Raw genomic sequence first — 16,226 nt, 5'->3', positions numbered from 1 at the left:
TTTTTTCATTTTCATTTTTAATTAATTTTTGGAAAATAAAAACCCTTCAGCGGGTTTATTAGAGACCCAATTAATACTCCGTGGGTGTCTCGCGTCGCAGTAATCTTAGTTCTGTTAAATGAATCTCGACACCCGCCCAACGCTATTCTTGATTTATTTATCGAAATTAGCTTGTGTTTGATCGAAGCCGGTTGGATAAACGCTGTTATTTTCTCGACACCCAGTACTCAATAAATGTTATATTCTTTGTTATCTGACTGAGTATGAAATTAACGTGTCACCCCGCCGAGTACCGCGCCGCCCTTCATTAACCCCGCCTGTGATTAGGTCAAGCTAGCCGATTCCACGCACCTCCACACTTCGTCTTGCGTCTCGTTTAGGTTTCGCGATTTCGTGGACGCGAAGGTACGCGTCTAACATTCGGAGCATTTCGTGGAGTATCGGAGGTGCGAGGAAATCACTGGAGAGGCCAACCATCCCGCTCTCCTAAGTCCTTTTGATCCGGCTCACGTCCCGGAGCGGTCCGGGAGTGCAAAAAGTCGTGACAACATATATACGATTTTATTCCACATTCTGTTAATTATAAATTGTGTAAAGTGATCTAAAAATTATCATAATATTCTCTATATATTACTTTTGCTTTTCTATTCTCTGTCCTTTATATTCTTTTTTAATTTTATTTATTCTTTTATATCTATCTTGTGTCTATCCTTTAAACTATCCTTTATTCTATCTATTCTATCTATTTCTACCTATCTTCTATCCTATTTACATTAAATATTCATTCATTCATTCATTCATTCATTCATTCATTAATTCATTCATTCATTCATTGGAAATGTAGAAGTTATTTTCTTTAATATATTAAAGAAAATAACTTTTACATTTCCTACTGACGGAAGAGACCACCACCTTCTCGCGGTTTCCGTTGAGCAACAATGTGTACGTCGACTATTAAAAAAAAATTTACATAACAGAAATATTTGTTCCTTGCTTAATTATTTTTACTCGATATTTTTCTTGATTTTACCAAAAATCGAAAATTTTGTTATTTTAATCATTAATTCCAAATGAAAAGACGAACCATGTTCAAATAAAAAATCTTAAATAAGTACATTGTATGGAAATATCATGCGTTGGCTCAAATAAACCTTCAGCTTTATTTAAAAAATTATTTATTTTGTTGTAAAAATAATTTCTCTCTTTTATTTTATTACATATATTTTCTATTAGTAAAATAACAAATATATTATTAGAATAATTTATCCACTAGCATGTAATAAAACCTTAATATGAATTCTTTGTTTACATTTTCTTGTGCTAATTATAAATCATCTTTTTAAATCACTAACAGATGAATTTGTAAGAAAAAAACGTACACGTTGGCCAAGAGTGGATTTCATCTTCTTTTTCTATCCTTTACTTCCTTAATTTTAAGTTAATACTTTTTATATACACAAGAAATTATAACCCAGATAGCACAGCTGATCTTTATGAATTCAAAAAGATCTGAATCTGATCTTTATGAATTCATAAAGATCAACAGTGCTATTTGGGTAATTTAATTAATTAATGATTTTAACTTCTAAATTGTAAAATCATTAAGCGATATGATAGTGTATCGCATCTGATAGCATCTAGTGTAGAAAGAGGCACGCGACAGTCAAGCCCGCTAATATACGTATTTCGTCTGCGAGGCTGATGACGCGCCGGTTCAAGAGAGAAAGAGAAAGAGCATAGCATGTTTGCTCTCTCTAGCTGGCCGAGGCCGGCCGAGCGCTGAGCGCACATGTACACGGGGCGCTTGGCTTGTGTGCGTCAGCGTCACGTGACTATCCCCTCCACAGCCTATCCCCTCCACAGGCTATGTAGCAGAGACCTAAACCTGGGATCTCTGCGGCCCGGTAAAAATGTCGGACGAGGAACTGGCTAGAAATCTAGAAGTGGAACTCGGCATGGAACTGCTATCCGAACTGGAGCAGATGTTAGCGGAAGAACCAAAACCGGAACCGGAACAAAGGTATAATATGCGTGTGCGTATGTGTGTGCGTATGTGCGTGCGTGTGGATGTGTGCGTGTTAATCACTTTTTCTCTTTTTAGCAACCCTCCGCGCGAACCCTTATTGGAGATATCGTCGACCTCGTCGGAGTTGGAGGAAGAGGAGAAGGAGGAGCAGGAGCAGGAGCAGAAGCAGAAGGAGCAAGGCAGGAGAAGGAGGAAGACGAGTACGAGGATCCCGACAATCCACAGCCGGGGCCGAGCAGCGCGAAGATCCGTCGGTAAGTACCTCGAGTGTATACACCACGAGTATATACTCATCTTTTCTACTTCGTTTTATTCAACTCGCGTACGCTTCTAATCGTCTCTATTATTTTATTATTTTAGACTGCGCTAAACGGTACATGCCGTCGTCAACCACGTTGTTTCTTCGTCAATATTTTGTACTCAACTTATATATATAAATAAACATAGTTTGTTGTAAGTTTCAAAAGTGTCTCGTTCATTGACCACCCCTTCCTCACATTTTTCCTCGTCACCTATCCCACATTCTCACCCCCCCCCATCGATGTGGCCGCCACCTTGTCGCGGTGACGGGGCTTGAGCGCCGCGTTTCCTTCAAACGCATTACAGTTTAAGCAGAATTAAAAACTTCTTACAATATCAAAATATATGAAATTATTAAATACTTAAAATTATGATGAAGATGATGGTGATATGATTGGCGATTTTCTAGATGACTCTACAACAATTAAACAATCTAAACAATGTGAAAAAGTAATTTTTATTAAGCCTAACAACAATATTCATCTTGACAATATTGAAATAAATTTATTATACAATATAGCAGGTTACATTATCACAAGTATTGTTAAATGCACAAAAACATGTTCTCAATGTTCATATTCTACAGGATCAAAAAGTTATTTTAATAAAAAATATACAAAATTAGTTCTCTTGAAATGCTTCCGTAAAAACACGCTCTTTTTCGTCAATGAGGAAACGTTTGATTATTTTCTCAAGATGAAAATAATTATTCAATCATACATGTCAGATTTAATAAAAACAAACTGCAATGAGTTGGATGACTCCTTGCCATTTAAAATTGAAAGAAGAGTGCGCCAGAAATGTATATACTGTCGCCAGGGTTGTTCAACATCTACGGAGAATTCATAATAAGAAGAGCATTGGAAGGTTAGAAACGCGGAATAGCTATTGCGGGTAAAAAAATATCAAACCTGACATACGCGGATGACACCACTCTGATTGCGACAACGGAGCAGAAAATGATCAACATGCTGCATCGTATTGAGAGCGAAAGCAGAAAGTTTGGACTCAAAGTTAATATGCAGAAAACTAAGATCATAATAATCGACCGCTCATAGTTGCTGCGGCTAATGAGTGCATTGGACATCCTGGAAACCGTCGAGGAGTTTGTTTACTTGGGCTCGCTAAACACTAATAATGATGGCACCTGCGAGGCCGAAATTAGAAGGATTGCGATGGGCAAGAGTGCGGCTAGCCGGCTAACTGGAATCTGGAAGAGCCGAACTATTTAAATCAACTAAAGTGAGACTTACGCGCGCGCTCGTGTTCGCCGTGTTCACCTATACCCGTGTGGAAATCTCCCCATCTTATCCCCACTTATTATTGGATTCCAATGAGATTTCCCCAAGTAATGAAAACTAAAAGGATTCCAATCTGTCTTTCTAACTTAGAACCTGGTTTTGTTGAATTATTAGGGAAATATAAGTATTTCCGGTCAGTTCCTCGTTAGAAAATCAGGCATTTGCACATGACAGGTTAGGTTAGGTTCAACCCGGTCATTCAACCCGGATGCCGATTGGTAATTCCTAGGTCCGTGCTCGGCGCTGCAATCGCGCGGCGCTTTAGAGATACCCATAGGGCTATAAGGGAATCCTAGATGTAATACCTAAAGCGGGAAGCACAGTTCTGCACAACGCATAATATGCGTAAGCATAAGAAAATTGATTGGTTCATACACATGCGCAATAAACCAATCAGTTTTCTTATGCTTACGTATTATGCGTTATGCAAAAGTCTGTGTTCCCCGCTTAATATTTTTCGCAATTCTTAATAAATAACGACATAACCTGAAAACAATGTTCTCAATTCGTTTTCGAATTCGTTAGGCCGCAGGGGGAAGTGATCCGCGCAGTTCCTTGGGCTTAACGCACCCACGGCATTACCGAGTTCAAGACACCGCGGACATACACAAACAATTATACATACACCCATACACGTACACAGTCTAGAGTATGAGGAATTACGAGTGAATGGTTTTAGATCAATTGTGCCAAATAGCCTAGTGCTGAAGGCGCCTAACCGTCCTCACCCGAGGACAAACTGGAAAACCCCCCCCCTTCTCAATTCGTTCGCATCAAATTGTGCATTGTGTATTAAGTGTGTAAACATATTTTTCTTATTAAATATTGTATCGCTCCGAGAGAGAGAGAGAGAGAGAGAGAGAGAGAGAGATATTAGCGGTTTGCTCTTACTTGTCTTTTACAAGCCTACAATGTATAGTGAGAAAGATAGAAGAAAAGCTCGAGAACGAAAACAAATTTACAGACATCTTCAAAAAGAATTACAGCAGGAGATCCAGCAAGCGCATGCAAATAGTAAGTACTTAAATATATATAGGTTCGTCGATTAAATGAGACTGATTTTATATAAACGATTATAAGCAGTTTTATTTTATTGGAAATTCTTCTTGCATTGACACAGCGAATGATACAGTCAATAAATGACTGGAATTATTTGTAAAGATTTTGTCTCGCCTTGCAGGGAGCTTGTCACGGCTTTTGTAGGTTCTTAATATCTTTAAAAAAAAGCTTCCTTTTAATCTTTGACCCAACAACAAGACAGATGCTTGCTCGTCTACATTTCTGATTTAGCTATTTATCATCACGTCCTGCTCCTAAAATTGAAATTGTCGTAGAAAGGAAGATTTGTCAAACATTATAGACACTGCAAAATGCAATGGTAAGCATTTTATAAGCCATTCGATATAAAATCTTCACAATTTGTTCCAATTGTTAACTGACCGTGTCATTCTTTGTATCGATGCTGAAAGACTTTATTTTTAATATAATAAAGTTATTTCGATCATAATCTTTGTATTTTTTTGTAACAAAACAATTCTATTATTTAATTGCCCGACTGTCTACATATGTGCACATTAAGTAAAATTTTAACATAAATCTAATCATAAATAAAAAACAAAATTAATTAGTATGAAATATTGATTGTTTTAGAAACAGTTAGCGATAATAGCGCTACGTATGTTGGTTTTCAAGTTGAAGAGGAAGAAGAAAACTTACATCATAATGATGATGTTTTTGCTGAAAATGTCTGTAATGAATCTTTTGATAATGATGATAATATAGATGTACCAATAAATGAAAATACAGAGGATACATTAGAAAATCTTGATTTTGAAGAAAGTTTGTAATTAAAAACTCTATATTATAGTAAATATTCTTCATTGATTTTTTTTTGTAGTTCTTGTTTATGTTAATTTAAGAAAAATTTTGCGTTTTTGAAATAGCATTTTATTATTAACCTATAATAATTTTTTAAGCAGGACTTTCGCATACATATACAATAATCTGCTTTTATAGATAATTCAGATGTTGAAAGAACAGAAGACGAAGTGGCACAAATAAAAAAATGGGCCTTACAAAATAATATCTCCCAAGTAGCTTTGCAAGGCTTAATAGATATTTTGAGAAATCTCCTACCACAATTACCACAATCTGCAAAATCTTTTATTGGAACAAAATATAGTTTTAATATCAAAACTTTCGTAGATGCAGAAGGAGAGAAATATCAATACGTATATTTTGGATTACGTGAGGGACTACAAAGCTGCGTTAATACAGCTCTGCATATTTGCAAAATACCTTTGCAAATAAATATTGATGGTGTACCTTTATACAAATCGAGTCGAAAGCAGCTTTGGCCTATTCTATGTAAAGTTCATCATGATCCTGATATATATAAGCCATTTGCTGCCGGCAAATACTGTGGTAATACTAAACCCAATAATATTAACCAATTTTTTGATAAATTTGTTGATGAAATCAATACGTTACAACGCGATGGCTTACTTATATCAAATCGTTTAATGAAACCTTATATTAAATGTTTCATTTGTGATAGTCCAGCCCGTTCCTTTTTGAAAGGGATTAAAGGACACGGAGGCTTTAGTGCGTGTGAAAGATGTACTGTATATGGCGAAAGAATAAGTAATAGAACTGTATATGCTGAAATGAATGCTTTAGAAAGAAGTAATGAGAGCTTTAGAGCACAAAATGATCCAGAACATCATAATAATATCACACTATTACTTAGAATTATTCCAGAAATTGATATGATAAAAATATTTGTGTTAGACGTAATGCATTTAGGATATATTGGTGTCATGAAAAAATTATTGGTAGATTATTGGATGGAGGGTAATTTGACAGTAAGACTGAGTCGAATACAGAAAAAAGAGCTTTCAAGAAGACTTGATACCATTCGAAAATATATACCAGTTGAATTCCAAAGAAAAATTGGTGCTTTAGTTAACGCTAGAAAATGGAAAGCAACGGAATTTCGGGTTTTTTTACACTATTGTAGTCCATTAGTCTTAAAAAATATGTTAAGGCCAGAATTATATCATCATTTTCTACTATTACACGTTGCTTTTAGAATATTATGCAGTGATCAATTTCAACAACATAATAATTTCGCGAAAATTTATTTAATTAGATTTTTTCAAATGTTGCCTCTTTTGTATGGTTCACAATCACAAGTGTTAAATATGCACAATTTAATTCATATTGCAGATGATACCATTAATATGAATTGTAACTTAAATCTTATAACATCCTTTCCCTTCGAAAATTATTTAGGTCAAATACGGAAGTTAGTACGTACTCCAAACAAACCTCTTGAACAAATATGTAGGCGTTTAGAAGAAAAAAAATATTTTAATATAAAAAAACCGACAATACCTAAATTATTTGTCGTTTTAAAACAAAAGAATAATTATATACAAGAAAATATTATCGATATTGAAAAAATAAAAATACGTGGATTATTTACTGTTTCTAATAAATGTCCAGATAATTGTATTCTACTACAAGATGACAGAATCTTATTAAAAAAAAGATTATTTTATTATGTGCATGACTGTGAAAACGTGATAATATCTGGATCAGTAGTAAAGAAAGAAACGAAATTGGTATATCAATATCCATCAGTATCATCGTTATTTCAGATATGGCAAATAAAGAAAATTACTAATGAAATAGTAACAGCTCCAATTAATACAGTAAAAAATAAATTTATTTTTTTTAAACTTAATTTTGATCCACAAAAAAATTACAAGAAATATGCAATTCCATTACTTCATGTATAAGAAATAAATAGATACATAACTATAAATCAAATTTTTTATTCTATATTTCCATAATCGTAATTTTTGAAAAAAATGTTCAAGTAACTTTTTCGTGCAACTTATACAATTTTTTATTTTTTAGCCAAACTCATATTTTATTCAAATGTTTGATTAAATTCAGTAGAGCCTTAACAATCTTGTGTTTATTTCATATTTTATTGTTTAAGCAAATATCTTTTAATAAGTGTTTATTTAATTCAATCATCAAACGTAAAACTTGTCAAAGGATTTAGTATAATACTATTATAGTATAACGTCCATAGACATAGTATTATGGCTGCGTTCCGTTTAACGCTTTCAGCAATATACACATTGCTCTATCTTCATTTGATATTCAATGTGCAACAAAGATAGAATGATGCTTACAGCGCTGAAAGCGTCAAACGGAACGCAACCCATGTCCGTGATTGCGTCACTTATTTGTCTCTTGTTTAGCCTTATAAAACAGAAGGCATTGGAAAATTTCTATTAATTGCAAAATAAACATTCTGCTGAACGCGGCCAATGCCCGTATTCAAGCCGGACGAATCAGCTAGCTTGCTCGCCAAGCGATTGAACGTGATTGGTTGGGATCTAGAAGTAAGAACCAATCATACGCAATCGCTCGGCGGGCAGACTAGTTTCTTCATCCGGCTTGAACACGGCCATTGTCTCGGTTATAACAAAACACTGTAACTGCGTGCCACGTGCCGACGTGCCACTGCGTGGTAACAATATTCTGTAACCGGTGTTGGTCGCAGTAGGAAGTGTCTCTCTTGTAAAATATTAAAAGTTTATAAAAATGTGTTCACAAGAAAGTAATAATCAGTAAGTTTTTTTTATGTTTTTATATCTAATTTTCTATGGACTTACAAGAAAATAATAATACTTTTATAGTAGATTAAAACTTTTATCGTAACAAAATGAAATGTGAGTTTGGATGTTATTGTTCTACATTTACACAAGCAAAAGTGCAATATTATTACTTAGAATGGCGAGTGTGTAGATATTATTTAATTTGAGTCATACTTTAGTGTGATGTTTTTATTCAATTCGTCAGATAATTAGTAACTTCGAACAGCTTGATTAATTTTAATAATCCGAATTTTTCCGAGTACTCGATATCTTTGGCTTACTTGAATCTCCAAGGGGCATCCAAATTTTATTTGATATCCTAATTATTTTAAGGTAAAATGATAGAAATTTCATAGGATTATTGATCCGCATATACTAATTATTTCCGAATTACATAGTATTGAGGTTATATCAAGTTATTTATCAACAGCAAGAGCACACGGACTCGTTTTACATATATTTCTATCTTGTTTGTGAGTTGAGATATATATATATATATATATATATATATATATATATATATATACACATACAGAGAGAGAGAGAGAGAGAGAGAGAGAGAGAGAGAGAGAGAGAGAGAGAGAGAGAGAGATTGTAATTCACTTTTAAAAGAGCTTATTTGTCGCTCATTGTTTACTACAAAATTATTAATCAAATAAATTAAATGGAAAGAACGTAATTTGCAACCATAATTTGTTATTAGGAAAATGCAAAAGAGACTGAAGAAACCATTCATAATGGTGGAATTTACTAACTATTCGAAAGACAATGAAACAGCCGATATTGATGTGGTTCCCAGCGAATGGATTTATTATGATGAAAAGGAGAACACCTGTAAGACTCCATATCCTGATCCACCATACAACGAGTATATGTGTAAATTACTACATACACGTGTGAAGAATTTATTGCCGCCGTTATCAAGCTGGCCAAATTGGCCCATTATTATTAAAGGATCTGCAAGTAAATAAATAATCTTGTACATATTTATAAATGCTGTAGTAAATTTTCATAATGACTATCTTGAATATTATTATTACAGAAGATTATAAAACTGCAGAAAGTAGATTACAAAAGTTGAAAAAAGAAGCATTTGCATTTAGTACTGATGTCGAAGGATCAAACTCTGTAAATAAAGCCGAAAAATACACTAAAGAATATCGTAAAATAGCGCTTCAGAAGCTTTCCCAAGTACCAGGCATAGGAGAAAATTCACAGCAAAACCAAAAAGATAATGGTAAATTATAACTTCGTTTATTAGTATTTAAGGAGAAGCTTGCACTTTAACGTTTTTATATTTGAAAGTTATTACATATGTTATATGTTAGAATACTCCTTGAAATTTATAAATTTTATAATATTACTATGTATATACATATACATACAAACATATATACAAGGTGTTTTAAAATAAAGGTATATCAACGTTTATATCCCAGGTAAGAATAACAAATGGCCCAGTCTCGAGCCAGGCTTGATCCAGCGAATTCACGCTTGGCTCACGCCTGGCTCAGGCCCTGGTACAACCAGAATTCCTACCTAGGATCCAAGTAGAGATCATCAAACTGCATAGGAAAGTCTTACATCATTTTGCAGATCGTAATAATAAAATTATTGCAGAATTAATTAACAATATCAGTGAATGAGAGCGCGGGAAGCTATAAAACCTTGCGTCCACGATGCTAAAACTTTGTTCAAGTTCTAGGTCCGAGAAATGTGTAACCAATAAAATTGCCGCTTTTTAAAAGCTGCATATTGATTGGCTACAAATTTTTCGGTCCGAGAACTTGGACCAAGTTCTAGCATCGTGGGCACAAGGCTTAAGATAAACTCCGTATGCATGCTCTTAAAGATGATGTCTGAAATCTGTTGACAATTCTCTAGCAACTTCGAATGAAGTGTGATTGGCCCGCACTCCGCCACAGTCCACTACCTGCGTACAGACGTTAACGCCTTTATTGTCAGACACTTTGTGTGTACGTGCACAATGTGTGTGTGTGTGTGTGTGTGTGTGTGTGTGTGTGTGTGTGTGTGTGTGCGTGTGTGTGTGTGTGTGTGTGTGTGTGTGCGTGTGTGCGTGTGTGCGTGTGTGCGTGTGTGCGTGTGTGCGTGTGTGCGTGTGTGCGTGTGTGCGTGTGTGCGTGTGTGCGTGTGTGCGTGTGTGTGTGTGTGCGTGTGTGTGTGTGTGTGTGTGTGTGTGTGTGTGTGTGTGTGTATATATTTCTATTAAAACATAAAATTGCTTCATTTGTAGAATGTATGGACATAAATATTATTTCTACTTTCCATTTTAGATATATTATTTGAATTATACGTCATCAGATTCCTCATCATCTAATACTGAAATATCTAAAAAGAAGATTTGCAAGAAAAATGCTAAAAAAAGCAAACATGTAAGTGTACATTATCTTTCTTTTTATATCACTGGTTGTTATAAAAATGTAATTTATAGCACCCACATACTGTACAAAAAAAAAGAAATTTTGTTCGCGACCGGTATTAAAAAATAGTACTGATGTCACATCCAAAGCAGATAAACGAAATGATATAGCAAATGGTCAGCAAGATCCATTACTGTTAATGCAGGACGAACAACTACTTGGTAATCATATAACTTTTTTCTTTATTTCTTTAGTTACATAATTCTGTACATACAGAATATGCATATGGATTAATTATATTCTCACATAAATTTTGTAAACTATAGATTATGCAAAAAAATTGGAAAAATCTCTCACAAAAGAAATGACAAATAATGAGGAAGAAACGTCTGAACATAAAAAGGAACAAATAGTGCTGAACAATAAGTCTACTAAAAAAAATGCAAGTGAGGTCGAAGAAAATACAGACAAAATTAATCATGATTTTGACTACATTTCACATGGAACAAAATATAATTTTACTCTAGGTAACTATTGATTCATTAAATAAGTGTTTAATTCTACAAGGTACAATTCAAAAGAAAGCTACAATTCTAATATTATTTTAAACATTTTCTAGAACAAACAGTAATTTTAAATGCTATAACGAAGATACGATTCAGTATAAAAAATATACAAGAGGATGTACATTTAATGAAAAACAAACTATTTGGATACGAAATTGGTAAATTGGAAGCAGCTTTGAAGCAACATAAATTGGATATCCCCTTCAATGACTTTGACGCATGGGCTCAATTTCAAATTTTGATCGAGATGGATAAAACTATAAATGATTCTTTTGTAAGTTATATGAAACTAACACTTTCTTTTCCTTATGTTCAAATTAATTAATATTTTTAAGGTTACTACAATTGAGTTATGCTTAGATAAAGTATCTAATAATCCAACAAAAAGCATAACTAATATATTAAAAAAAATTATGACTCAAGAACTCGCAAATACTGCAATAAAAAAAAGTACTAATAAAGAGAATATTTTTAAAGATCAAAAGGCATATCTCCCTATTAAAAGTAAGTAATAAGTTATTGTGTGTTAAAAGAATATTTTTTTGTTTATATAATTTACAAACTACTTTGTAATTTTATAGAAGTTATTATGAATTGTCATTGCGATTCAAACGGAAAACCTATAACTGAACAAGCCTTCCATGTTTCATTGTCTGCTGCTTTCGGAAACGCTAAAGATTGGGGTGGACGTGTAAAAAATAATGGCAATCAATAATATTTAGTTAGGACCATATTTATTTCACAATTTTTTTTTCTGTGCAATGAAACGACGAGAGTAAAGAAAATGCAGATGCATTCTGAAATCCATTATAGTCATTTAGATAGACATATATTGGGATTAATACTTTGTATTACATGCATTATACATAAATAAATATATATTTAATGCGTTGTCATAATATATCTGTAATAAATATGAAAAAAATGCACAACTCGATTAAAATAAATAATTGATTCTGGTGTAATTGTCGTCTTCAGAATGTGTCGTTTTGAAAAATTTTTCTCGGTAATTTTGTATTGTTATGTTCGTATTTGTGTCGAAATGAAAAGAGAAACACCAGTTATTTTATCAAATTTTTACTTTTGTGTACGCGATTGTACACTCGTCCAATGTGTTTGTGATTAAATAAGATAATAGTTTATTTTAACTTTATACTTACTCTTAGACATAAATCACTTTTAGTTTACCGTTCACATTTTATATTTTATTTTTACAAAAAAACAATTAATGTTTTATTGCTTTATTCGCTTTTACAAGTGAAACTATACTTATAATGCGAAAATACACAAATTTATAACTATCAATGAGCTGTAATACATTTCTTTAGGTATAATCAATTATTTTAAAGCATCGATTATATAGATTGTATTGGAAAAAAAGGGGATAAATCGTAATCGATAGAATTTTCAAAATAATTGATTAATTTTTTTAATAATTAATTACGATTTATTCCCTTTTTCAATACAATCTATAAATTTAATACTTTGAAATAATCGATTGTGCTCATCCCTTAAAAATAACGATTCAAATTTCAACGAGGAATCCGGCTAGTAAATCCGGTCGAATTCCTATTTAAGTTTTACTGACCGGAATCCTTTTTAAAAGTGAGACGTTTCCCAGTCGGATTCTGACGAGATTTTCTAACCGGATCCTAATAATAACTGGGGAAAACCTACCGGATCCCTGCTTAAATTTCCACACGGGTAGGGCTGAGACATGGACAATTAAAGCGTCAGACAGGAAAAGGATCGATGCTTTTGAGATATGGAGTTGGAGACGCATGCTCCGCGTCCCGTGGACGGCCCACAGAACGAATGAATCCATTCTCCGCGAAATGAAAATCAAAACTAGGCTCTCAGCTGTGTGCCTGAGGAGAACCTTGCAGTTCTTTGGTCACATCGCACGACGAGGAGAAGATAACATGGAAAGACTAATAGTGTCTGGGAATGTGGCAGGATGTAGAGCCAGGGGACGTTCACCTACGCGCTGGATGGACCAGATACAAAAGGTCACGACAGAACAGTTCCAGTCAAATCTGAGAAAGGCAGAGGACCGCACCCAGTAGAAGAAGATAGTAGATTATTTGGAACTTAATCACGACCCTCAACCATGAGGAATCAACTAGAAAGAGAGAGATAAATAAGTTATGATGCATGTTGTATATATTTATTTAAAAAAAGATAAGAAAGGCGCCAAGTACACGTATAGTAGTGTATATGTTGTTACTTCCAAAAAAAAAACAAATTTGATAATATTATACCTCGAAAATTTAAGTAACAAATAGTAGACGTAATATCTTTGTACCTCGCAAAAAAACCGAAGTAAGAAGTAGTACGTAATTAAGTGATCTATTACAAAAAAAAGAAATGATATCTCTTTAAATTACAGCACCAATTACAAAAAGAGAACATATACATATATTGTCTCAAAAAATAATTGTTTTACTACTTTAAAAAATCTTTACATTGTGTCAATTAGAAAAAGAATGTATGATAACAATTTTATAAAATTAAATTTTTTTTTAAATTTAACAAGGGAATACTTAAATAATACAAAGTTTACAAACATATATGTATTTTTTAACAAAATAAAATATTTAATCACAAACAATTACAGACAAAGGTATAACACGACAAAATAAACATATTTTATTAAAATTATTACATTTTTCTTGGAAAAAAAAACTTGGCGCTGCTAGACCTCGAAATATAATAAAATACTATAATTTTGGCTAAATATAATTATGGCTAAATATGGACAACAATAAAAATAATTTAGGGAAGAATGCAACGGGAGTAACAATAAATTATTATCAGCGTGTGTATATGTGCGAGCGAGTGATACGGGCAGTAGTATTTAGTATATAAGTTTCATTGTGTAAATAAAACTATTGTAATTTTAATCTGTAATGTAATTCGACCTAGTACTTTATTATATTTCAAAGTCTGGCAACGCCAAGTTTTTTTTACAAGAAAAATGTAATAATTTTAATAAAATATGTTTATTTTGTAGTGTTATACCTCTGTCTGTAATTTTTTGTGATTAAATTTTTGATTTTATTAACAAATACGCACGCACGCACGCACACACACAATATATGTATATACATACACACACAACACATACATTTTTTATAAGTGTTTAGTATACAGATAAAAATCGTATTATTCGTAGATACCGAAGCTATCGCGGAGGCAATATCGTGGCTCCAAATGCATACAGAGCCATGGAAAGTAGTCCTTGCAAAGTGGAAGTTTAAAACGGAATGTCGTCGCAAAGACAATAATTTGCAGAAAACGTTAAAAATATGTGAAATTTTCGAACGTTGGCCAATTTTAAAGCACCCAAAAGGATACGATTTTATAGAAGTAGACTCTTCCCTGAAGTTGACAACTGTAGAGTTCAGCATAGAAAATTGGTCCGCTTTTTATACGAATCTTCTGAAAATTCGCCCACTCAAGAAGGATAATAGTTACGCAGAATCGTCGAACCAACTGCTCCAAATTGATGACTTGATCGATGGTTAATGAAATTTACTATCAAAGTCGCAAATTGCTATTGTGCATACATCTAGTTTATTACAATTTTTTTAAGCGCAAAGTAAAATCTTTTTACAGCTACGTATGCTGCTACACATAATACTACCGAAAGGACGAACAAGGGTTAAGAAAAATCACTAAAAACCGTCAATAAGTGAATGCAAAGATAGCATTATTGTGCATGCGCAGTGGGTAAACTTCATTTTTTAAATATATTTAAAATAAAATTTATTAAAAATTAATAAGTGTATACTTCTGTAAGACATTTATTTATTTATTTATTTATTTATTTATTATAGCTGTCGGCCAACACGACCATCACCATCCAAGAGAAACGAAGGGAAGTGATAAAGAAACTTAATTGGTATGACTGTACAACCTTTCATCATTGCCGTCGGACTTACTCTTTCCGAAATCGACAGCTTCTACGTTTGTATCGATAAAGTGCTATATAAGGTACCGTCGGCCCTAAAAAAGCCCTAGAAGTATGTTTTAAATATTTTCATGTGCTCGATGCCAAATACCCGCCAGAGCACTTGTGGCTACTTTTGTGTTTTGTGTTTGAGTTTCATGTGACTCGTAAAGGCAACTTCTGAAGACAATGGCGAATTGCAAAATGGACAAGGAAACATATTGTCTGAGTATGTAAATATTTTAACTGATTTAAAAAAATGACGCGTTATTTTTTCGAGAATATGATCATTTGCGTATATGTATTTGCAAGTGTACGAATTTATTATTTTCTTTGCTCAATGTCGCGCGCGCAAACTTTCGTTTACTTTGCCATAGTTCTCGGTTTAGCTCATTCCTCTCAGATTTCAATGAAATTAGGCTCAATCGACGTATTTTTGCTCAAAACGACCGAATCTGGTAGAAAAAAGCGTCGCCCTGCCCCGCGACACGAGATATTAAACGTTAAAGTTGACAGGAATCAGGTTATGATTCCTGTCATACCGCCAAGATGTAGCAACACTGAACATGCTCCGTGGCCGCATGCGCAGCAAAATGGAAGTGTCCCTGTGTTATGTCGTAGCTGTCATAATTCGCAAAAATTATTTAACATGTTGTTATAAAATTATTTGAATAAAGTAAAGCGCGCCACTAACCTATATATTATAAGTTAATGACGCGCTTTAAACAGTCAAATACAAAATATCTGCTTAAAGCAGGACACACACACGTGATGAACAAATATCAGAATTAATATCAAGGAAATCAATTTGGAACAAAGCAAAATTTGATAACTCAACCCATCTTTATTATTCTAAGCTGATCTTCTTGACAAGAAATAATGAACTATATCTATCACCTCCACCTTGGGAATAACCTCTAAACCCAAATATTTTTAAGTTAATCTTTAATACCCTATATCAAAAGTCCTTCAGATTAAATTAGATGCATTGAATATTCTTAAAAGAAGACACTTCTGAGAAAAA

The 16,226-nt window shown here is 33.4% G+C and overlaps 1 protein-coding gene across 2 annotated transcripts; it reads left to right on the top strand.

Moving 5' to 3' along the window:
* The first annotated feature begins 8,152 nt into the window (after positions 1 to 8,152).
* Positions 8,153 to 12,538, top strand: LOC143896415 (uncharacterized). 2 transcript variants are annotated; one of them, XM_077404306.1, is made up of 8 exons: positions 8,947 to 9,266; positions 9,346 to 9,540; positions 10,598 to 10,696; positions 10,756 to 10,905; positions 11,011 to 11,211; positions 11,304 to 11,524; positions 11,586 to 11,754; positions 11,832 to 12,538. In XM_077404306.1, the coding sequence occupies exons 4-8, from the start codon at positions 10,884 to 10,886 to the stop codon at positions 11,963 to 11,965; spliced, it is 747 nt and encodes a 248-aa protein (XP_077260432.1). In that variant the 5' UTR covers positions 8,947 to 9,266; positions 9,346 to 9,540; positions 10,598 to 10,696; positions 10,756 to 10,883; the 3' UTR covers positions 11,966 to 12,538. The 2 variants fall into 2 exon arrangements, with proteins under 2 accessions (XP_077260433.1, XP_077260432.1); XM_077404307.1 differs by lacking the exons at positions 11,304 to 11,524; positions 11,586 to 11,754; positions 11,832 to 12,538 and adding an exon at positions 8,153 to 8,276 and having other exon boundaries at positions 9,007 to 9,266.
* Positions 12,539 to 16,226: the final 3,688 nt, after the last annotated feature.

The sequence above is a fragment of the Temnothorax americanus genome, unplaced genomic scaffold (genome assembly GCF_048541705.1).
Source record: "Temnothorax americanus isolate GAGA-0224 unplaced genomic scaffold, ASM4854170v1 Scaffold180, whole genome shotgun sequence".
Taxonomy (NCBI): domain Eukaryota; kingdom Metazoa; phylum Arthropoda; class Insecta; order Hymenoptera; family Formicidae; genus Temnothorax; species Temnothorax americanus.
The sequence above is the reverse complement of the archived record's forward strand: the minus strand, read 5'-3'. Positions and strand labels throughout refer to the sequence as shown.

What these genes read in the sequence shown, in the direction of transcription:
- LOC143896415 (XM_077404306.1), top strand. Translation starts at nt 10,884, where the DNA reads ATGCAGGACGAACAACTACTTG. An exon ending in GCAGGACGAACAACTACTTG is followed by an intron (nt 10,906 to 11,010) that starts GTAATCATATAA and finishes TGTAAACTATAG; the next exon opens with ATTATGCAAAAAAATTGGAA. An exon ending in AAAATATAATTTTACTCTAG is followed by an intron (nt 11,212 to 11,303) that starts GTAACTATTGAT and finishes AACATTTTCTAG; the next exon opens with AACAAACAGTAATTTTAAAT.